The 24,838-nt window shown below is 45.3% G+C and overlaps 2 protein-coding genes across 2 annotated transcripts in view; one reads left to right on the forward strand and one right to left on the reverse strand.

Moving 5' to 3' along the window:
* The window catches only part of LOC119169949 (CRISP/Allergen/PR-1-like), a 378,447-nt gene that overhangs the window by 11,889 nt on the left and 341,720 nt on the right, over positions 1 to 24,838 (reverse strand). The window contains exon 4 of the mRNA XM_075882862.1: positions 19,107 to 19,285. Coding sequence (XP_075738977.1) covers positions 19,107 to 19,285 — 179 coding nt within the window. The remainder of the gene's footprint in view (positions 1 to 19,106; positions 19,286 to 24,838) is intronic.
* LOC142795768 (uncharacterized) lies at positions 13,466 to 18,367 on the forward strand. The gene has a single exon (XM_075886124.1). It carries the CDS (start codon positions 13,471 to 13,473, stop codon positions 15,319 to 15,321), a length of 1,851 nt encoding a protein of 616 aa, XP_075742239.1. The 5' UTR covers positions 13,466 to 13,470; the 3' UTR covers positions 15,322 to 18,367.

Raw genomic sequence — 24,838 nt, forward strand, 5'->3', positions numbered from 1 at the left:
GGCGTGATGACATTAATAGCATAATAATAGGAAATCAAACTATAACCGATAAACAGCTGATTGCGAATGAAATTAAATGTTTCTTTCAATCCGTTTATTCTGATTCAGTGCCTTGTAATGATATTGGAGAGATACGTAATGCAACCGGGCTAAACTCTGACTTTATCAGTTATGAAGGAATAGTTGCAATGTTACTTAATCTTAAATTGAAATCCTCGGTAGGCCCTGATAAGATTCCAAACATGTTTCTCTATCGGTATGCCGAATCCATAGCTAAATTTCTAGTTGTTATATTCCGTCTTTCCTTTTCTGAAGGTGTTGTCCCCGCCAAGTGGCGTATTGCACGTACAGTTCCTGTTTTTAAATCTGGCGATCGAGCCATCGTTACTAACTATCGCCCTATTTCGCTTCTCAATTCATGCAGCAAACTCATGGAGCATATTATTTCCAACTATCTGGTCGACTTTTTAAATTCCCGCAATATTTTAACACCCTTCCAGCATGGTTTCCGTAAGGGCCTATCTACTACCACTCAACTCGTTTCTATTGTGCATACCTTTTCTTCAGTTCTCGACAAGTCCGGCCAAGTTGACGCAGTATTCCTAGATCTAAGCAAAGCATTCGACAGGGTTTCGCATTCAGGTCTTCTCTATAAACTTAATGCACTTATTGTCCCACATCTTCCAATAAAGTGGATTGCCTCATACCTTGAACATAGAAAACAATTTGTTGATGTCGGTGGTCACGTTTCAGATCTTGGATCAGTTAATTCCGGAGTGCCTCAGGAAGTGTCCTGGGGCCTTTATTATTTCTGGTATATATAAACGACATAACCTCTTGTGTGCACGAAAGCGTTGCTATTCGTTTATTTGCGGACGACTGTCTTCTGTACAGAGCTGTTGAATCAACTAATGACCAAATTACCCTCAACGACAGCCTAAATTTAATATCTAATTGGTGCGACATTTGGGGAATGAAGCTTAACCAAACTAAAACGGTGTACATGCGCATAACTAATAAAAAATGTCCTCTTATGTTCAATTACTCTGTAAAGGGAGTCGAAATTTCTCAAACCAATAGCTTTAAATATCTCGGCTTAACATTTACAAATAATCTAACCTGGTCAATGCATATCGACAAAATCTGTGCATCAACTCGGCGTAAGCTCGGCCTCTTACGTCACAAACTAAAAAAATCCCCCTCCCATGTTAAACTTCTTGCATATAACACGCTAATCAGGCCTCGTCTTGAATACGCGTGTATCGTTTGGGACCCGTTCACTAAAAAAGACATTAACAAACTTGAACAAATTCAGAGGCTGGCTGTACGGTTCATATATAATCGTTACCGCCGACATGACTCGCCTACCTCTTTAATGCAAACAAACAACATCATGGCCTTACAGAGCCGCCGTAAAATAACAAGACTAAAATTTCTTTATCAGCTTTGGAACCGTAAACTTGCACTCGACCCCACTCCTTATCTAAACCTTTTGCCCCATAGACCCACCAGGAACTTTCACCCTTTTAAATTTAACTCGATTTTTGCACGCACAAACAAATTCAAACATTCCTTTTTCCCACGCACCATAAGTGATTGGAATGCCTTACCATCTGAAACCTTCTTATCAAATAATGTTCTTCAGTTGTTTAACCAGCTCGGAGAATAAACTTGTAACGGTGCCTTTATCCTGTGATTGGTTTCCCATATCTAGTTGTGTAAAATCTGTGCTACTCTACTGTTATGATCATTGCTGCCTTGCTTCGTTTTTTTTCTTTTTTTCTGTTTTGGTTTTTACCTTCTTATGTGCCATATGTCTGAAATATGCACTGATTAGTCCTCTCCTGTTCTCTGGTGTTTTCTTCGATTGTTAATTGCTTATTTCTTCTTGCTCTCAATTTGAATTTCTTTTTTTTGTTTAAAATTGGTTTTCATCATTGATATACAAACAAACCACTCCTGCTTGGGCCGCCCTAGGCCTGCAGTATTGTATAAATAAATAAAAAATAAATAGAAATAAGGGAGAGAAGTGTATACCTAAGGGCTCGTATTTCCGTGTTTTAACACAATATTAATGAGATATAACAGACCGTAATGCCAAGGAATGTACAGGGGAAGTTATTAGAACCAATGGAATGTAAATAAGAAGAAGGAAGAAAAAAAGTGGATGAAAAAATTACCAGCTGTGAGCAGGAATCGAACCTACGACCTTCGAATAACGCGTTCGATGCTCTAACCACTGAGCTATCACAGCGGCCGTCCCTCCATCCACTTTTTGGGGTTTATATGTGAATTTAGAAGTATGAGTGACAGTCAGCGCCATCTACAGGCCAAACAACGAGTGTGAAAACACTCTTATTCGCATGTTTGGCGTCAATTAGCACGTGAACTCATTATGAGCGGGCAGCTGATTAATTGTCCCTCTTATACAACCTAAACACAGCAAGTCTGCCAGTACGAGACCCTCGTTCAATGAAATAAGGGAGAGAAGTGTATACCTAAGGGTTCGTATTTCCGTGTTTTAACACAATATTAATGAGATATAACAGACCGTAATGCCAAGGAATGTACAGGGGAAGTTATTAGAACCAATGGAATGTAAATAAGAAGAAAGAAGAAAGAAAAGTGGATGAAAAAATTACCAGCTGTGAGCAGGAATCGAACCTACGACCTTCGAATAACGCGTTCGATGCTCTAACCACTGAGCTATCACAGCGGCCGTCCCTCCATCCACTTTTTGGGGTTTATATGTGAATTTAGATGTAGGAGTGACAGTCAGCGCCATCTATAAGCCAAACAACTAGTGTGAAAACACTGTTATTCGCATGTTTGGCGTCACGTAGCACGTGAACTTATTATGAGCGGGCAGCTGATTAATTGTCCCTCTTATACAATATAGATATATATATTGTAAGACGGCGTCCAGTACCCTCAAGACTTTTCTTTATTGCCTCGAGTATGTGCCCCACAACCTAAACTGGAGTGGTGATGATGAGTATGTACAGATGAAAAGATGGAACGAGTAATGATGCTCACACTTATTTTCCCCGCGCACTTGAGCGCCCGGCCCGGCCGAGACTTAGGCGGGAAAGGTATGGCGGACAAAGGGTTGAAGGCGTGAAAGGTGAACTATCTCGAATGCACGGTAACGACGGTCCGAGGAACCCTCGATGGGAGTGACAAGGTAATTGATGGGAGATGTTCGTTCACTAACAATGTAAGGTCCGAGAAAGCGTGACTGAAACATTTCACACAATCCGGGTGTACGAACAGGCGTCCAAAGTAGTAGTTCATCTCCAGGACGGAAGGTGACGTCTCGACGAAAGCTGTCATAGCGCTGCTTGCGGTCTAGTTGACTGGCCTAAGTGTTGAGTTGAGCACGTTGCCGTGCGTCAGCGAGCCTGGAGGCGAAATTTTCTGGCGTAGTCATGGACGTTTTTTTTTCGTTACACCGAAGAAAGAGGCTTCAATAGTGAATGTCGGTGCACGACCACAGACGAGGAAGAAAGGTGAATACCCGGTGGTTCGTTGAACAGCGGTGTTGTGTGCAAACGTTACGAACGGCAAGATTTTGTCCCAGTTATCGTGGTTCGGTCCGAGGTACATGGATATCATGTCGATTAGAGTCCGGTGGAATCATTCTGCCAGGCAATTTGTCTGCGGGTGGTAAGCGGATGTGGTCTTATGAACTGTGCCACAAGTTTGTAGAATTTCGTCCAGAATTGTCGGCATGAAGGCCTTGCCGCGGTCACTCAACAACGTGCGAGGTGCACCATGACGTAACACAATGACTTCTAAAAAGAAGCCGGCAACGTCTGAGGCGGAGCTAGTGCGTAGAGGAGCGGTCTTCGCGTATCGTGTGAGGTGGTCGACGGCTGTGACGATCCAGCGGTGGCCCGCTGGCGTTACAGGAAATGGTCCGACGAGGTCTATTCCGACAACGACAAAAGGTGTATCGGGACATTGAATGGGTTGTAGTAGTCCAACAGCAGCAGAAATTGGTCGTTTGCGGCGTTGACAAAGTGCACAAGAAGCGATATAATTAGCCACAAAGGTAGAAAGGCCAGGCCAGAAGAAACAGCTCCTAACGCGGTTGTAGGTCTTCTGAAATCCCAAGTGTCCAGCTGATGGGTCGTCGTGGAGTGCTTCGAGAACTTGTTTTCGCAGTGAACGGGGAAGTACTGGCACCCACCGATGCCCATCCGGGTTTTAAGTATAGCGCTGCAGGACATTGATGTCTAGCTTGAACTCCCGTAGCTGACGACGTAGTCTGGCATTAGGTGGAGAAGGCGAGTCATTCAAGTACCCGATGATACGGTTACAGTATAGGTCGTCACGTTGGCACGCGGCAAACTGAGCGCTGCTGTTTAAAGATAGTGACCTAGCAGCTGCCATGGGTGATAACGTCAGTGCAGAGGAAGCCGCTTGATCACTTGAGGGGCATCGAGGACGCGTGGTTGGAGATGAAAGTGGCAGAGGGCAGCGAGAGAGAGCGTCGGCATCCTGATGCTGTTTGCCAGACCTGTACACAACGTCAAAAGTGTACTCTTGCAAACGGATTATCCAGCGACCGAGTCACGCAGACAAATTCTTCAGCGAGGACAACCAGCATAGGGCATGGTGGTCGGTAATCACAGTGAAGTGGCGTCCGTACAGATAAGGTCGAAACTTCTGGATAGCCGAAACGACAGCAAGACAATCCTGCTCTGTTATCGAGTAGTTCTGCTCCGCAGGTGTTAGTGCGCGGCTGGCATACGAACTGCTCGCTCACGTGAAGTGTCGTTGCGATGGAGGAGGACGGCACCGATTCAGTGGCCGCTGGCATCTGTGTGAAGGAAAGTGGGTGCACTCTCATCGAAGTGACGGAGGACGGGGTCTGATGTCAAAGCACGTTTAAGGGCTTGGAAAGCACATTCGCACTCGTCAGTCCAATTGAGGGCCGTTCCTGAAGTCAGAAGCTTGTGTAACGGCCCCGCAATCGCAGCAAAGTGACTGATAAAGCGGTGGAAGTAAGACGCCAGGCCCACGAAACTTCCCAACTGTTCTTCATTGCCGGGACGTGGAAAATTAATTACGGCAGCAACCTTGTCGGGGTTGGGTCAAACGCCAGCTTTGCTGACAAGGAGACCCAATACTTTGATGCTCCTGCTGGCGCAGTGGCACTTGTTTGTATTGAGCTGAAGCCCAGCGTTCGAAATGCACGTAAGAACTCAGTCGAAACGCTTAAGGTGCTGAGGAAAAGTAGAAGAATAAATTATGATGTCGTCCAAATAGCATAAGCAGGTTTTCTACTTGAGACCACGTAAGGCAGTATCTATCATGCGCTCGAATGTTGCTGGAGTGTTGCATAAGCTAAAAGGCATGGTGTTGAACTCGTAAAGCCCGTCAGGTGTTGCAAACGTTGTTTTCTCCTTGTCTGCTTCGCCCATAGGCATTTGCCAATACCCGGATCGAAGGTCAAGGCTGGAGAAATATTCTGCGCCTTGTAGGAAGTCCAGGGCATCATCTATGCGTGGCAACGGATATACATCTTTTTTCGTTATCTTATTGAGCGCTCTGTAATCAACACAAAAGCGGACAGAGCCATCCTTTTTCCGGACCAACACCACAGGAGACGACCAAGAGCTGGATGAAAGTCGAATAATATTACGTTTGAGCATGTCAGCGACGTTTTCCTGAATAATTCGCCGTTCCGCCGAAGACAGACGGTATGGGCGGTGGCACACAATGGAGCTGCCTTCGGTTTCGATGCTGTGCTCTGCAACAGAGGTGCGGCCCAAAACTTTGGAGTGTACGTCGAACGAAAAGCTGTGCTTTTGGAGAAGGTCTAAGAGCTCTCTTTTGCTCAGCAGTGAGGTGAGGGCTTATGGTAGCATTTAAAGCAGCAGTGGTTGCCTTGATATCGGTTGTAGCAGACAAAGGCGGTGATTCTTCGGGAAGAGGAACCAGCGAAAAAGGCTCGTTGTCAGCGAAGCAGCTCACAACAGTGCCCTGGGGCAGCATAACTAACGAAGAAGTTGGGTTCAAGGCGGTGACCAATGCCTTACCGTCATTAAACCGCACAAGGCCAAGTGCAATGGTAAGCCCCGCAGGTTTGGACAGAACTGATGGAGCAAGGAACACGTCACCGTTAACTATAGTATCCGAAGCGATCGTGAGAATTCGTTCATCTCCTGGCGAAATGAAACAATCCGCGGCAGCAACGAAACGGAAGCTGAGTGGATTGACATCAGATGAACTCTTAGTAGCTGACATATGAATTACTCGCTGACGACACGATAGCTGCTGCCGAAGAAAGGAAGTCCCATCCTAAAATGACTGTGTAAGTACACAAAAGAAGTACAAGAAACTGAATGTGGTGAAGGATGCCATCTATGAAAACACGAACTGTACAAACACTTGAAGGCTGAATAGGGACTCCATCTGAGCAACGAAGGGGAGGGCCATCGTATGGCGTCCTAGCTTTTTATCAAGCGGGCACAAAAGTCTGCACGAATAACGGAAAGTGATGCGCCTGTGTCTAATAGTGCCTCTGTCTGTATACCTTCAACATACACCAATAAAGCATTTGATGGGCGGTCCGGAGGAGTCTGACGCAGTTCGAAAGATGCAGCTTTCCCTCCCGAAGCTGCACTGTTTAGTTTTCCAGTTGGCGGTCGGGAATCGAAGTAGAAGGTCGAAGGGGAGAGGAGGAACGCCGCATCGGTGAAGGTGAGTTTCGACGTGAGAAACGGGAACTGCCAACTGAGGCAAAGTTCTGCGGAGACGGCGACCGGCGTGTGCTGTTCTGATACAGTCGGCGATAGGGTGGTCCAGTGGGGTAGAAGTCGTCCCATTCATAGTCATCGTAGCTTCGTCTTTCGTCTTGTTGACGGCGTCGGCAACACCTTGAAATATGACCACTGATGCCGCAATAAAAGCAAGTCGGTCGTGTAGTGCGCCAGGTGTTGTAAGGCTAGGAAGATGGTCGCGGTGCGAGCGAGTTGAGCGAACCATGCACATCGGGCGTTGGTAGCTGCATTGGGCTTTGCTGGGGTGCAGGTGTCCTAGCAGCAACCTGAGCATAACTTGGCATGGGCACGGGATGTGAGATCGGAAGTGATGTGCCTGTGATCAAGGCCAGTTGCTCCCTCACGACGTCGCGTAAACTTGTAGCAGGTGGCGTGGTTCGAATATCAAGGTGTCGAGGTGAAGCCTGTGCATGAAGTTCCTCGCGAATGATAGAGCGGATCAATGCACGCAGCTCTGTTGTGTCATGACTCGAGCTGAGATCAGGCATATCAGGTTGCACCCGAGTGGTTTGAAGCTCCTCGAGGCGTTGACAGGTAGCTACAACGTCGGCTACGGTCTGGGGATTCTGCACCACAAGCGCATTAAAAGCGACAGTCGCAATGCCTTTGAGCAGGTAGCGCACACGGTCGTTTTCCGCCATGTGGTTGTCGATGCGGCGGCAAAGGGCGAGAACATCTTGAATGTAAGAAGTGTAAGACTCGCCGGGGCGTTGATCACGTGCACCAAGCCTTTTCTTTGCGATATCCGAGCGCACTGACGGGTTGGCGAAAATCTGGCGGAGCGGGCGCGTAAAGGCGAGCCATGTCAAAAATCTGTAGCGTGGTTTAAAAACCACGTTTTTGCGACGCCGTGAGCAGGAAATAACTTGCCGTGAGCAGCAATTGAACCTACGACCTTCGAATAACGCGTTCAATGCTCTAGCCACTGAGCTATCACGGCGGCTATCCCTCCAGCCACTTTGTTATGTATATATGGGAATTTAAACGTGGGAGTGTCAGTCAGCGCCATCTGTGGCCACGGCGGCGAGTGTAGACCATCCTTCTATGAGCCTGTGTGGCGTCACGTAGCATGTGAACTTATTACGAGTGGGCAGCTGACCAATAGTCCGTCGTATAGAACCTAACGGCACCAAGTCTGCCATTACGCGACCCTCGTTAATGAATAAGGGAAAGAAGTGTATACCTAAGGGCTCGTTTTTCCGTGTTTTGACACAATATTAATGAGATCTAACAGATAATAATGCCATAGATTGTATAGGGGAAGATATTAAAACCAATGTAATGTATATAAGAACAAAGAAAAGTGGGTGAAAAAATAACTTGCCGTGAGCAGAAATCGAACCTACGACCTTCGAACGAATAACGTGTGTTCCTCCCACGCTCTCAGTTTGCGAATCAGTGTGTGTGTATATATATATATATATATATATATATATATATATATATATATATATATATATATATATATATATATATATATATATATACGCTCGTGCTGTGTGCCTCGTGTTTGCTTCGTGTGTGTGTGTTCCTCCGGCGCTCTCAATTCGCTGAACAATTATGAATTACCAACTAGCCAACCTTTCCATTCTGTTACAATTTATACTGAGCTTGGTATCACGCGACTTCCATAGACAACGAAGGTAAGTGACACGTCCAAGCATGATAATAATATGTGTGTAATATGTGTGTAATGCAAAACATGACTACATGCTACGTTCACAGCGCGCTCGCGGCCATTTCTCTAGCTCCACATGTATTAAATTTTGTACAATGTGACGTGAATAGACGACGAAGGTAAATGTCATAATAATCATAAGATATGCGTCATGTAAAACTTGACGACACGCTACGCTCGTAGGGCGCTCGCGGCCGTTTCGCTAGTTCCTCATATACTAAGGTTATTATCACGAGACGTGAATAGACGACAAAGGTAAGTTACACGTCCAGACATAATAATCTTGACGTGGAAGTCATCTATGACATGATTTACGGCCACTTCGTAACGTTGTGCTGATGTTAAACTGACATAACCTTCCTCTTTGTGCTTCACATGTAATCGATTCTCACTGCACGTCGGATTCGCCAACTTGAAAAAAAGTTCCTTTGTGTACTGAAAGCACTTTTCGTATCTATCTATCTATCTATCTATCTATCTATCTATCTATCTATCTATCTATCTATCTATCTATCTATCTATCTATCTATCTATCTATCTATCTATCTATCTATCTATCTATCTATCTATCTATCTATCTATCTATCTATCTATCTATTCGTTTTTCGTCTGGGTTCTCTGGTGATCACCTCCTTAACTTGGCGTGAACCAAAAATTAGTATGGGAGGCTTAGGTGGTCTGACGCGCCCCGCCACGCAGTTATGACCTGTACTACGCAGAAGGATTCCCATTCAGAGATATGAAAATTTGCTATTTCATGTATAATAAAATAAATAAATATTTACCCTGAAAATAAATAGTTTTTTCATTCCATTCCATTCCCCTGAAAATGTCGACGAAATTCTCAGCATATTCCGCTGCCCAATAGTACTATTTTCCACCCCCATCCATGCACACACATAAGACGTGTTTGACGTACGGGCGACTTTTGAAATCATGACTGGCCCCTCCACTGGAGCACAACGAAAGCACGACTTTATTAATTCATATACTGTTAGTAGGCTGCACATTGTGGGCTTCAAGTTCATCAAAAATAGTGAGCTGGAAATCACTACACGTAAATATCAGAAACAAATCTTAAGGGCTATTCTTGCGTGGTGCATGTGCCAGAAGCGACTACAGCAGATTATGACGCTCTGTACCCACCAATAATCGGTCGTTATAGCATAATTTATTCGTCCCTGAAATTTCCTGCAATGTCACCGAGATTCCTTACTTTCCCTTTGGCTAAATATGGCACGCGAAAATTCCCAGAAAAAGGGAAAATTCTCTGCATGAAACATCATTGCCACCAGAGTGCTCTAGTGGCTAAGGCACTCGGCTGCTGACCCCGAGATCGCGGGATGAGATCCCCGCTGCGACGGCTGCATTTTCGATGGAGGCGAAAATGCTCTAAGCCCGTGTGCTAAGATTTGGGTCCACGTTAAAAAAACCTCAGATGATCGAAATTTCGGGAGCACTTTTCTACGGCGCCTCCCATAATCATATGGTGGTTTTAGAATGTTAATCCCCACATAATATAATAATATTATAAGACGGTTTGATGGATATAACGTGCTGGTCAAGACATGAATAATGCCCAAATCCGTCACGTACGCCTTCAAGCACTTTTATCCAGATAGGGACACGCGCCCACAAGCGAGTTTGTACCACTGGTATGCACGTGTTTGCCGAACGTGATTTACACTTTGTATCTACCCAGGAACGCTGAGAACACACATCGGTAATTTACCGTGTGAGCGTTCAGAAAAAATAATGTCGGCAGCGTTGAGCAGACGAATTTTGAGAATAAATTTCAGGGTCCCAGCAGGAATCAAACCCCAGCATTGTGAGTAAGTTGTTGTTGCAGTGCTGGATATCCCAGTTTTTAAATATTACATATGTACTCATATGATACAGCCGTCATGTAGTGCTAACGTCAATATTAGTTAGATGTCATGCATGCACCGAAATCAATTTGTGCAGTTATGCCCAAGACTACAATCCTCGCGAGCACCAGTGTTTCATGTCAGCTTATCGCTTCTGGTGTTGGTAATAGTCATGTTCTTGTCTTCATTGTTGCGCAACTGTAAAGAACTGGCTATATAAACACCTGTGACTGTTTCAGCATATGATTGTGGGGGCAACATTTGCATGATTTCTTCACACGTTTCTCGATAAGAATAATTACACCATGGTCACCACCCCTCCCCGCATGCTTCGCTTAACGTGGCTTCCCAAAACATGTGGTATCTCCGACCTTTTTCTTCCTGCCGGTTTACAGTGATCTTCTTGATCGCCTTCATAACAAGAAGATGGCGGTCAAACATTTTTACAAGGAAGTAGTAACTTGGATGTCACTAATTATTGAAAAAGCCTATTACCGTGAATTCTGCCGAATAGAGTCACAAGTACATACAAAATGATTCATTACGTGTCGTTAATTACACGCAAGTTTAGTGTCAGGAAAGAAATCAAGCACAAGAGATCAGTCGAAAGTGTAGAAAAACTTTTGTTCCGTTGCTCACTGCGTCATGCTCAACCTAAGTTGAACCCTGTTTGTAATACTACATGTTTCTGCTCCGCAGGTTGATTGATATGTGGGGTTTAACGTCCCAAAACCACCATACGATTATGAGAGACACCGTAGTGGAGGGCTCCGGAAATTTCGACCACCTGGGGTTCTTTATCGTGAACCCAAATCTGAGCACACGGGCCTTTAACATTTCCGCCTCCATCGGAAATGCAGCCGCCGCAGCCGGGTTTTGATCCCGCGACCTGCGAGTCAGCAGTCGAGTACCTTAGTCACTAGACCACCACAGAGAGGCCCCACTCCGTAGGTAAGCACCGCTGAGATGCAGCTATTGTAAGATGCAGCGACTTGAATGCCAAGGTGCGGAAAAAACAGGCTGTACACCAGGCATTGGGAGATTATGGCATCAGTACTAGAAATGCCAGAGGGGAGTTATCAGTAGAATTCGCATAACGCAATGATTTACAGAACTTCAATGTATTCTACTAAAAACGAGTGAGCAGTAAGAGGACATGAAGTAACATCATGAAGGGCGAGAAGACGACCGGAAGCCGCACGGGTTTGTTCGAGGCTCATCTCACGGCCAGGCGTCCGAATAGCAACTGGAAACAACAGAGCACTTTTTTTCTTTTTTTATTCTGGCAAAGACTTGTATTTAAGGCATAATAGTTTTGTGTTAAATGTGTGCTGTTAGGCCAGTGTTGTGTATGAAGTGAAGTAGTGTCTTGTGGAATCTGTTCTCATGTATCCAGCAGTTGTAACTGGATGTGTCGCTGTAGCGAAGGCCGGCTCGAACGAGGTGATGGGAGCGGTCTGGCTGAAACCCTTTACATCTCCATAAAAGGTGGTATGTATCTGGTTGCATCGCAGGAGTTGGACAATACGGACACGTATCACCAACTCGTAAATATGCCCAGTTCTATGACGACATAACGGTCGGTGCAAGGACTACCCCAGCCCGAATCCTCCTAAGCACAACTTCCTCCGCGCAAGTAAGGTGAGGGGGGAAAGAGCAAACACACGGTGGAATGAGAGCACGTGTATTCTGCCGGAGAACATTTTTACGGGTATGGAATAAGTTTAGGGGCCGAGGTGGAAGGGGAATGGCTGGAATGCCTGTGTCTGGAGGGCAGTGCGCCTGCTGGTCAGCAGCAATGTTGTGTGGGTTCGCAACATGGCCTTGAATTCAATGAACTTTTACGCAAGTAGCCGTATTATGGTTCAGCTTATGAATCGCTTGCCAGATCTCCATCGCCTTGTGTGCTCTTTAATGCTCCTGAGAAATCATTGTATACGCCAATCTGCTTAATTCTGGGCAGCCTAAAGGTAGCATCCTGGATTGCGTCGTGGATGGCTTGAAGCTCCATCACAAGAGGAGTGGCTTCCGTAGATAGATAACGCTGGTGGCTTCTGACAAAAGTATGCGTAGTACTCAGGAATGATGTCCTTCCACCGTCTTGAAAGATAGCAGCATCTGCATATAGTTTGCAGGTATTAGCGCATGGGGCCTCGATGATGGAGCGTTTGCTAATTGTAGATGATGTATCAGAGCGCCGTAACATTTTTGTTTTATTAGATCTGATGGTGGTGAATTTCCATGGAGGCATAGAATCAGACTGGTTGTAAATGCGAGAGCCACGTTGAAAGTGAGCATGCAACGCAGCAACAACCGGTACAAGTTGCCTTTTGATTTCACGAGCTTTTTCTCTTTGTGTAACCAGCTCTGCACTTGTGTTAAGCTGGGCGTGCTCCTGTAAAGTTGGTATGGGAGTGATGCGAGGTAACTCTGTTATTGTGCGCATAGCATCATGATTAATTGTCTCCAACTGTGCCAACTGGGCCAAAGTTAACCGTTGAAATTGCGCCTGGTATAAAATTCTTGGCTGCAGAACTGTGCGGACGAGCTGTCGAGCTACATGTGTACGAGCTCCAGCTGCTTTCGATGCGATGCGGCGAATCAGATGAAGTGTTTTTGTGGAACTCTGTCTGACTTTTCGAAGTCAGTGCACTCCACTGCCGGACTGGTGAATATCAAGACCTAGAATGCGGACCTCCGAAGCCTCAGGAATGGTCACTTCACCGTCGTGCTAACAAAGCAGGACGCAGAGCACTCAGTTATTCCAACACAGAGCGCATGGAAGGCTCTATATAGTGTTTTATCTAAGACTTAGGGGCACCATCATCTTTGGCTGTTAAAGCTATGTTTTCTTGTTTTTTGTCAATAGAAACCTAATTATGAGGCCATGAAACATAGTATTCAACAACCAATTCGTTTCTATGTGGTTGCGTGTGCTGCGACACTTCATTTATTTGCAGTATACGAAAACACAAACGTAACCAGGACTTAGGGCAGAAGCCATAAAAATTGGCACGTGAAATACTAGAAGCTTTTCGCATTGCAAAAATGGTGAAGTGTGCTGCACTGATTGCTCCATGGCACTGCGCGGGAAGAAAAAAAACTTTCCTGGATTTTTTTGTAATCATGAGTGATGATGAGTGGTGGGCTTGGTGTCTGTGCCACTGCACGGATCACTAATCAATTCGCTCCCGCTATGCAGATGGTCCGTTACGTCATCGCTCATCTGCTGCTACCTGCGCTTGCGCATGCGGTAGCGCCGGCGGAACATGGCTTCAGCTGTCCTGGAAGCGACGAAGGCAGCGCATGCCCTCTGCCTATCGTCAAATGCCTGGCTCGACCAGAAGAGGGACTCTGGGCAGCTGAGCTCAACCAAGCCTGGACGGTTGCATCATCATCGACATCCACGAGCCCGACACCTATAAAAGAACAAGGACCTTCAACGGAGCGCTGTGGGCTTGGTGTCTGTGCCACTGCACGGATCACTAATCAATTCGCTCCCGCTATGCAGATGGTCCGTTACGTCATCGCTCATCTGCTGCTACCTGCGCTTGCGCATGCGGTAGCGCCGGCGGAACATGGCTTCAGCTGTCCTGGAAGCGACGAAGGCAGCGCATGCCCTCTGCCTATCGTCAAATGCCTGGCTCGACCAGAAGAGGGACTCTGGGCAGCTGAGCTCAACCAAGCCTGGACGGTTGCATCATCATCGACATCCACGAGCCCGACACCTATAAAAGAACAAGGACCTTCAACGGAGCGCTGTGGGCTTGGTGTCTGTGCCACTGCACGGATCACTAATCAATTCGCTCCCGCTATGCAGATGGTCCGTTACGTCATCGCTCATCTGCTGCTACCTGCGCTTGCGCATGCGGTAGCGCCGGCGGAACATGGCTTCAGCTGTCCTGGAAGCGACGAAGGCAGCGCATGCCCTCTGCCTATCGTCAAATGCCTGGCTCGACCAGAAGAGGGACTCTGGGCAGCTGAGCTCAACCAAGCCTGGACGGTTGCATCATCATCGACATCCACGAGCCCGACACCTATAAAAGAACAAGGACCTTCAACGGAGCGCTGTGGGCTTGGTGTCTGTGCCACTGCACGGATCACTAATCAATTCGCTCCCGCTATGCAGGTTGGTGAGCCCTACGTTGTCTTTTCGAAAAGATCTGGTAATTACTTTCTGGTACAGCTGCCAAGCCCGCATTGCTGTATGGTTATTATTGCCGAGTGTGTCCATGTAATTCGTGCACTACTAATTCTAGCTGGAGATGTTGAAACTAACCCTGGCCCTTCAAATATCTCTGAGAACCTTCTTGCTGAATTGCGTAAGCTATCTACAGGTCAAACACAACTAATTGCAGAAGTACAGGGCTTGAAGTCTCAGCTCGGTAACACCGATAAAACAATTGGCGAACTGAACAAAAGATTATCAGACCTTGAAAGTCATTATCAGTCTCTGGTACCACTTCGAAAAGAAATAGAAGTCCTGCGCGTTAACACGGAGCAGACCTCCTGCAGAATCTTTGCACTAGAAGCCCGTATTGATGACGCTGAAAATCGCTCAAGGCGAAACAACCTAATATTTTACGGTATCCCGGACCCTTCCGCATCTGAAACATTTTCTGAATCGGAGCGGCTGGTAATGAATCTTTGCCGGGACAACCTACAGGTTCACTTAGAACCAAGAGATATCGAACGCGCGCATCGTCTCGGTCGACATTCACCTGAACGCTCCCGGCCCATAATCGTGAAGATTGCTCTGCACAAGACAAAAACTGCAATATTATCGAATGGTCGCAAGCTTAAGGGGACAAGCTACGGCATAGGTGAAGACTTCTCACGCTCAGTCCAAAATGCTAGAAAACAACTAATTGCTTTTGCGAGAAGTAACAACAAGCCATTTTCAATGCACTTCAAAACACTGCACATGAATCAGAAGCGCTACATTTTCGACGCCGAATCAAACACCGTCAAAGAACTATCGTAGCAATCAAGCCACCGGGAAAAAAAAACGACCGCTGTTGCGGTTACTAGCAAAACTCTTTCACTTTCTGTTATTTACACTAACATTCGCAGTTTCCTACCCAAACGGGAACTTATATCTAGCACTGTATCATCCTCTGAAAGCAATGTGCTATTACTTACCGAAACGTGGTTAACTGATGACATCCGTGATGACGAAGTTCTGTCAGAATTACCAAACTTCCAGTTGTACAGGAATAACCGCGCATCTACTCGTGGTGGCGGTGTACTCATTGCTGTTCACGAGCAATTATCTTGCTCAGTCGTACATATTAAAACAGAGCTAGAAATGCTCTGGGTACTTATTAAGGCACATCCTCAGTCCGTTGTACTGGGCGTTTGCTACCGACCACCCCGTGCTAGTTCCAATTTTAGCAACCAACTTAATCAGGCCATGTGCCAGCTCACGTCTGCTCATCCAAACGCGCACGTACTTTTATTCGGTGATTTTAACTTCCCACATATAGAATGGCGCACCAGCAATGTGCATTCATCTACGGGTGTAGGTGAAGCTAATGCGTTTCTTGATATTTGCCTAAACTTCAACATGACCCAACTAGTCACAGAGCCAACACGTGTATCGCAAGATACAGCCAGTGTCCTGGATCTGATACTAACCAACAATCCTGAAAGCCTGTCACGCATTCACTATCTACCCGAAATCAGTGACCATAAGACAATTCACGCCACTTTTTCTTTTCAACCGCTTAAACGAGAAACCTACAAAAAAACGATCCATCTATATGACAGAGGGGATTACGAAACAATAAACGAAGCTCTTAGCGCATTCTTCCACACTTTCCAAGCAACTTTACATCAACACACAGTAGATACGAATTGGACCCGCTTTATCGGTAAACTGACGGAGCTAACCGATAAATTCATACCTAAAGTCAGCTTCACAAGCACCTGCAACAAACCCTGGTTTACTAAAAATCTAAAACGCCTTGAAAATAAAAAGAAACGTTTATTCCGATCTGCCAAACGTGCAGGTCAACCGAGTGTATGGGATAGGTACTATGAGGCTGACCGCAATTATCTTTTAGCCCTGCGCAAAGCAAAAAACTTCTTCTATAACACAGACCTACCCAAGCTACTGCAGACTAATCCCAGACAGTTCTGGAAAACACTTAAGGCTGACAAACCGCGTGACACTGTACTAACCCTTGAATCTGGTGAAGCTATTACTGACGGGGAATGTGCGAATCTATTCAACGCTTCTTTTGCTACAGTTTTTACTGATGAACCAAGCATACACTCCCGCATACCTTCACTTGGCTTTAATTGTAATCATGACATGCCAGCAATCAATTTCTGCGCAAATGGAATATTGTCTATAATAGAAAAAATGAAATTGTCATCCTCTGCGGGCATGGATGGTATCAATTCCAAAATTCTAAAAAATGTTAAAGAGAGTGCTTCGCTTTTTCTTGCTCTAATATTTTCCCAGTCCCTTTCCTCAGGAATCATCCCATGTGACTGGAAGATAGGGAAGGTCGTTCCGGTCTTCAAATCAGGCGATAGAAACTCTCCACTTAACTATCGCCCCATCTCCCTAACAAGCGTCCCCTGCAAGATCATGGAGCATGTCATCTACTCCCACATAATGAATTTTCTCGACAGCAATAATTTTTTTCACCCTTCACAACACGGCTTCCGCAAGGGGTTGTCGTGTGAAACACAGCTGGCAGCCTTCTTGCATGACATTCATACTAACCTCGACGTAAACGTGCAAACTGATGCCGTTTTTCTTGATTATGCTAAAGCATTCGATAAGGTGCCTCATCAACGATTGTTCGCTAAACTTTCCCAACTAAATTTACATCCCACCGTCATAAAATGGATAATAGAGTTCCTTACTAATCGATCACAACGCGTCGCTGTAAATAACCACCTGTCTACTGCCATCCCAGTAACATCAGGTGTCCCTCAAGGCTCCGTCCTTGGCCCGCTACTATTTTTAATCTATATTAACGACTTACCTTTGCATGTAACCAGTAATATACGTATGTTCGCAGATGACTGCGTTGTCTACCGCACAATACTAAACACCTCTGACCAGTTAACCTTAGAGAACGATCTTACTAACGTTTCGAAATGGTGTACCACTTGGTTAATGACACTAAACGTAAATAAATGCAAAACTATGTCATTTACGCGTAGCAATAATCCGCTCATGTTTCCGTACACAATCAACAGCTTACCCCTAGAACTGACTAACTCTTATAAATACCTAGGTGTCACCGTGACTAGCGATCTGATCTGGCGTACGCATGTCCAAAACATCATTTCATCGTCTAACAAAACCTTAGGCTTTTTAAAACGTCACCTCAAAAGTGCTCCAATGCAAGTAAGATTACTTGCCTACACATCACTAGTGCGACCGAAATTGGAATACGCATCCGCCATCTGGGACCCGCACCAAGCATACCTCATCTGCGCTCTAGAATCAGTTCAAAACCGTGCAGCTCGCTTCATTCATTCTTCGTATTCATACGACATCAGCGTCACATCACTAAAATTACTATCCAATCTTCCATCGCTCGCTCTTCGTCGGCGCATTTCTTCTCTTTGTCTTTACCATAAATTTTTTCACAGTTCAATCCTGCATCAACCATCTTACATCAAACCCGCAACACGCATATCAGCCAGGACAAGCCACACGCAGCAGGTTTCATTAATGCGCGCTCGAACATCAACATTTCTCGCGTCATTTTTTTCCCGCACAGCAAAAGACTGGAACGACCTCCCTTTTTCCATTGTCGACATAATATGTCCATCTTCTTTTGCACAACATGTCACTGACCATCTTCTAACAAATAACCTTTAAGTGCTTTTTTGAATTACATGTTGGTTACGTGTGTTATTTATTGTACATGCATATTTCCTTGTAATATGAAGAAATGTATATAGTTGAAACCCATGTATTGATTACGTTTGTTAAATATTATTCCCACCCCTTATGTAATACCCCCATTGGGGGTCTTTAAGGAAAATAAACTGACTGACTGACTGACTGACTGACTGACTGACTGATTAGTATGGCGGAGATTGCATTGAGGGATTGTGCGTCAGTTTACTGTATCTTGCAATTTTTGTTAAGAGATTGTAGCTTGACCATGTGACCGCATGAGTACATACTTGAGCCAAACGTACTTGAATAAACGTTTGCTGATTTCGTCATTTTATGGGCTGGAATTTTTCGTCTGAAGCAATGCACCAACTAGCCCAATAACGAGTGTTAATACAGCCCAATATGGCGGCCCAGAAACTCACCCATAAAATATTCTGTAGAACGAATAGAAAACAGTTATCGGACCACTTGGATTAGATCGAGAAGTAAGCAATGGAGTTGGTGTACCGAGGTAGATTGTTTTGGGTGTGTGTCGCTTACTGCAACCTCGCGCAAGCAGTCAGCAACAGCTTGCCGCCATCCTCCATCGAACAATTCATCAAGTTGTGAAACGAGCTTGCAACTGCTGAACACATTAACAGACGTAAGTTGCAAAAGTCATTGCATATTTCAATTATAAGCCTTGAAAAACAATGCCTGTCGATATTGATGTTCAGCTATAGTAACTTTACAATCCTTCATGCGTTCAAAACATCACTGATCTTCCTCACCTAACCTATTAGCTGTTCGCTCGCTGACGTCTCCTCATCACGTTTCTTTGAGTTATTTCACAGGACGCGTAGAAAATAGCCCCCAGTATCAATAGTGCATTTCCATCTTCCAGTTAGCGCAATCACCTGAGTGAAGTGGCCCGTTCTGGCGGGTCCGGGAAAGATCTTGAAGCTCGCGATGTCCTCGGGCGGGTAGTTCTTGTGCTCGTCGAACCAGTTCTTGATGCGCTGGCTCCAGGTGGCGCTGCTCTGATTCCTGCTCTCACCACGCCAGCCAACATTCTGGCCAACGCGGCTAAATCTTTCTGTAACGAGAAAAAAAACAACAACAACGTGACCAGCGTCAGCTGCTTGTCGTATTTCAGAACTTACAGCGATGGCCTACAATTCTGAGCTAGTGGGTCCTCACAATAATGCAACGTTTGACTGGCTATGTTTAATCATTTTTGCGAGCATAGACGAACTGAAAAAGTTGAGGATGATGATGTGTGTTGTTTTTTGGCGCAAGGGCCAATGGTTGACCAAAGAGCGCCATTTCAGTTGAAAATCGATGTGAACCATGTATTAGTATGTGGCTGTATGGGTGCCTAAATTTCTCATTCTAAAGGTGCCTAAAACATAAAAGTATTAAAATTTTGAGTATGTCATGAAATGTGTGTAGCAAAAATGAGCGACAAACAGTTGTTATAATAAAAACCTCGAAACATGGTATGAGCGCAGATGCCTCGTGAACCACCCTTGTGTGCAAGGGCCGCGAGGCAAATGCTTTTTGTGATGTACTTACCGCAGCAGCGACCTCCACTCACAGATCATGCCGTTGATGGTCAAGGTAAATTGCGTGAAAACAGAGAACATCTTTTAAAAAAGCGGGAAGTGAAACATATTTGAAAAGCGGCTCCTTACCGATGAACAGGATGAGGCGGCGTTTGCTCTCGATAGGGTAATGGTAAGTGGCTTTTTCTGATAGCATCTAATGCACTGCAATGAATGAAGATATGGAGAATGGTAAGAGTTTCACCACATTTCTCGCACATGGGTGGATCACCACCGGGCAATAGGTAAGATTGTGTAGTGTATGTGTGTCCTACTCTTAGCCTGGTGATTGTTACTTGTGTGCGACGGCACCCCGATACTGGTGGCCATTTTTCAAGATTTGGTTTGACGACATGTAGCTTGTTTGTGTTTGTGTGTTCTATGTGCTCTGCCAATAAGTCCTCAGCTTTTGCTGTAGAAAGGATTTTAAGTCTTGAGCCAAGACAGCTATGAATGTTTCGGCAGCATTTTCGCAGACGGCTGCAGCCATCTGGTCCGCCAACACGTTGCTTTGAATGTCGCGATGCCCTGGCACCCAGCATATTATGATACGCTGTTCAGATGAGTGAAATGTGCATAGTACGGCGTGAAGTGAGACTATTGTGGGGGTTTTATGCGGTTTAGGAGTTTTCAAAGCTTTTACAACGCGTAAGGAGTCTGTATAAATAACAGCGTGGGTAAGCTCACTTCTTTAATCTGTTTATTCACCACCAGGATCACGCACGCCTCCACAGTAAAAATGCTTTAGTTTGGGTGGAGAACACGAGTATTCGAAAAGGACGGACCGACTGCTGCATAGAATACACCAGCGTGAGACTTGGACGCATCTGTGTAGAATTCGGGGCAGTTATATTTGTGTTGGAGTTCCAAGAAGTACGTACAGATATGTGTGATAGGCGCCTGTTTTGAAACTTCATCGAAGTCGAAGGATATATCACAGTCTATGAGCTGCCACTGCCACGGTGGCAGCTGTATAGCCGGTTACATCATGCGTTGTTCAAACAGTGGGACTTCTATTTGATCGGCAAGACATCACACACGTATTGAGTATATAGCGCTCAATCCAGGGTGAATATGAAATCGCTGATAACAAGACACGTCATTTACAATACTGTATATACTGTATGGTGTTCATTGTTTGCGCTCACCTTCAGAAAATATATGAAGGAACTGTAGCATCTCTGCAAATGAAGGGACTACTCATTCGATTCAGCATAAAGGCTTTCAACAGGGCTTGTTCGAAAGGCACCCGTCGAAAGGCGAATGCCTAAATGGTGGACGGGGTCCAACATTCACAATTCGGTCGGGGTCGCAGACTGATAAACAATTGCCCCATAGCCTAGGCTTGTGAGTATGAGACTTTTAACGCGAGAGCGTTAGAAAGCTTGTGTTGCTGAAATTCACTCCTTGGGGGCGTCGGCACCGTTGATTCCGGGCGAAAAATTGTCTGTGAGCGAAAAATCCAGAAATAAGCAAATATAATAACAAATAAAATGTTTTGTCCCATTAAGAATCAAACCCGGGCCGATCACGTGGCAAGCAAGTGTTCTACCACAAACAATAGTTTTAGCGCGACAACCAAACGATGACAGAGAGACAAGAAGGACACGAAGGACACGTGTCGTCTCTGTGTCGTCGTTCGATTCTTGCGCTATAACGATCGTCATGTGATACCAACTAGCCCAAGCTGCCACACTTCTACCACAAAGTCACGTTGTTACCTGCAAGTGCTTCGGGAAAAAACACTGCATAAATGTCATGTAGAGGAAGGAGTCTGTTCGACAGGTGGCACGACGAAAACGAGCCCATTCGGCAATTTAGGCGTGTTTGGGAGGCCATCAAACAACGTCTAAAAAGGCCGGGATAGTGTAGCCATCACCGCTAAAAACCCACAAGAACTTTCAAGCAGCTCTATAAATGGACAAACATGTCAATCTAGCGAAAAACATATTATGCCTTTCCAGAGGCGTTGATCAAGCAAACCGGGAACGCTAGATAATGTGCTGCCATCTGTGAGGAATTGTGAAACTCTTTAAGGTCTTCTAGACTGCGAGCACGCGGCATCTATCTTGGAGGCCGTGCGACTGTTGCTTTAGATAAAAAACTTGCATGCACCATTCGCGAGCTCGCGCCCGTATGGATGTATGGATTGATATGGCTGTACCGTATAAATCGAGCGGTGGCTAACGCCACCAAGCGGTAATACTTAATGTCGCGAGCTCGCGCGCGTATGGATGGATGGATTGATATGGCTGTACAATTTATATCAGGTAGAGTGCCTCGATGCGCGCGCGCCCGGGAAGCAGGCGCGCCGGGCGGGAGGCACCGAACGGGAGGCGGGCGCGCGCGCATCGAGGCACCCTAATATCAGGCGGTGGCTAACGCCACCAAGCCGCAATACTTAGTGAACCAAAAGTTAGATTTAATTTTTTTCTTTAAATAGTGAGGTGGAAGACTCGTAATTTGCAGTGAAGGGTTCAATTTTCACTTGTGCCTTGACTTTAGTCACCAATCAGGTAACCTCCATCTAGTTAATTCTACCCGCTTAAAGTCTATTTTGCCCTCCCTGTCCCTAAACCCCAGTGCTTTGAAAAACTCTGCGCCATCAACATGAACTATACGGAGAATCCCTTTACAGAACATAATCCAGTGTTCGGCAGTTTCCTCTTTCTCTCCACATGCACTGCATACCGTGCCTACCCCTTCGTATTTGGCCCGATATGTCTTGGTTCGCTACACTCCCGTCCTGGCCTCAAACAGTAGAGAACTACCCCGAGTATTATCATAGATCCTTTCCTTGGCGATTTCCTGCTTAAAAGTTTGATAGATCTCTAGTGCGGACTTCCTAACCATGCCGATTCTCAACAAATCGGTCTCAGCTTCCTTCACCTTCGTCTTAATCGATAATTCTTTTTGGTTTGGCCCCCTGCTGTTTTCAAAGTATATACCAGTCAATTTTTCGGCTCGTTTCCTCCATTTTGTATCGACATTCTTCATGTACAAGTCGCTGAATACCTTTCTAGCCCAACGCTCCTCCCCATTTCTCTCAATCGCTTCTCAAATTTTATCTTTTTCCCTACCCTCAAATGATATCCATCCCATATCACCTTGTACTCCCTGATTTGGTGTATTCCCGTGAGCTCCTAAGGCAAGCCTACCTACTCCATGTGTCTTAATTTCTAATCTTGCTTGAACTTATGATCTCATGTACAAGACCGCATTGCCGAACGTTAGACCAGAAACCATGACCCCTTTCCATATTCCTCTCACAACATCATACCTATGGTTATTCCACAGTTTTCTGTTTTTCATTACCGCTGCATTCCTGTTACCTTTAGTCGTCACGTATATTTCGTGTTCCCTTAGGTGCTCGGCCCCATTGCTTATCCATACACCCAGATATTTGTATTTATCTTTTATCTCTAGCGTGACCTCCTGTATTCTAAGCTCACTGCCCTAATAATCATTAAAAATAATGGCTGCCGATTTTTCCTTACTGAATCTGAAATCAAACCTATCTCCCTCATTACCGCAGATGTCCATCAATCTCTGCAAATCTTCCTTGTTGTCGGCCATTAGCACTGTATCATCTGCGTACATCAATGCTGATAGTGCCTGTTCAATTAGTTTTCCTTGTTTAACAAAAGAAAGGTTGAAGCCCAGTCCACTTCCCTCTGTTTTTGCCTCTATTCCTTGTAGGCACTTCATGAATAATAAGGGTGACAGGGGACACCCCGGCCTAAGCCCCCGTTTGACCTCTGCAGGCTCGAATACTTGTTTTTCTCACTTTAAACTTGCCTTTTTACCTTTGTAGATATCCTTTAAAATATTAGTGACTCCATCTTCCACAATTAGCGTGTCCAGTATTCTCCACAGGTGCTCTTGAACCACGCTATCGTACGCTACCTTGATATCCAAAAATCCTAGCCACAGGGACCTGCGTTCCTTTAATGCCATTTCGATGCACTGCGTTTGTGAGAACAGATTGTCTTCCGACCTCCTCTGTTTCCGAAACCCATTCTGCAGTTCCCCCAGCACCCCCTCATCCTGTATCCATGCCTGCAGTCTTTCCCTCATATTCTGCATCACCAGCCTGTAGACCACTGATGTCACTGTTATAGGACGGTAGTTGCTTATGTAAGCTTTTTCCCCCTTTCCTTTATAGATAATGCTCATTCTGCTAAGTTTCCATCCATCGGGGACGTCACCATCGATTATTATTTTGCTCACTGCCTCTCTCATGGCCTGCTTAGACTTCGGACCTAATGTCTTTATCAGCGCGATTGGAATGGCATCTGGACCTGTTGATGTACTACTAGGAACCATCTTCTCAGTCCTTTCCCTCTCTCGTTGTGAAAATGGAGCCACTGCGCCACTTGATTCATCCTTGTCTATTGTTGTGCATAAAGCACTTCTTTGTTCAAATTTTCTGTCACCCTTGTTCTTATACATTCAATAGCTTCGTCCCCTTCTAGCCTAGCACCTTGAGCTGTAGTTACAAACCTCCGCTCTAGGCTCGTCAAATTTCTTAGGTAGTTTAGATGGTTCAAAAATTTCGCAGCTGCCTTTCTGTCTTTTTTATGTACTTTTGCCAGCCACTGAGCTCCCTTTCTTCTAATCTTTTCATTGATCAGAAGGGATGCATTCCTTCTACAGCTTAGAAAGATTTCCCATTTTGTTTCAACATCATCTATTGGTTCGCCCCGCTGCTTAGCTTGTCTGTGTTTCCTAGAGGCTTCCTGACGTTTTGCTATGGGTCTCTCAACTTCCTCATCCCACCAACTCTTGGGTATGTGTCTTCTTTTCCGGGGTGACTGTGCTTTAGTGAGTTCTAGATCAAACAGTTTAATTATATTCGTGTATGTCCACACTGTTTTATTATCCTCAGTGATTACTTTCTCAATTTGTTTAGTAGCTATTTCTATTTGCCTTTGTGATTAAAAATTTTCCTGTAGTTGCTCATCTTGTCTCCTTCTCACTTTCACTGCTCATCCAAAACGTAGCTTGATACATTTGTCATCAATACCCAGACTTCTGGAACCACC

This window comes from Rhipicephalus microplus, chromosome 2 (assembly GCF_043290135.1).
Source record: "Rhipicephalus microplus isolate Deutch F79 chromosome 2, USDA_Rmic, whole genome shotgun sequence".
Lineage (NCBI taxonomy): Eukaryota > Metazoa > Arthropoda > Arachnida > Ixodida > Ixodidae > Rhipicephalus > Rhipicephalus microplus.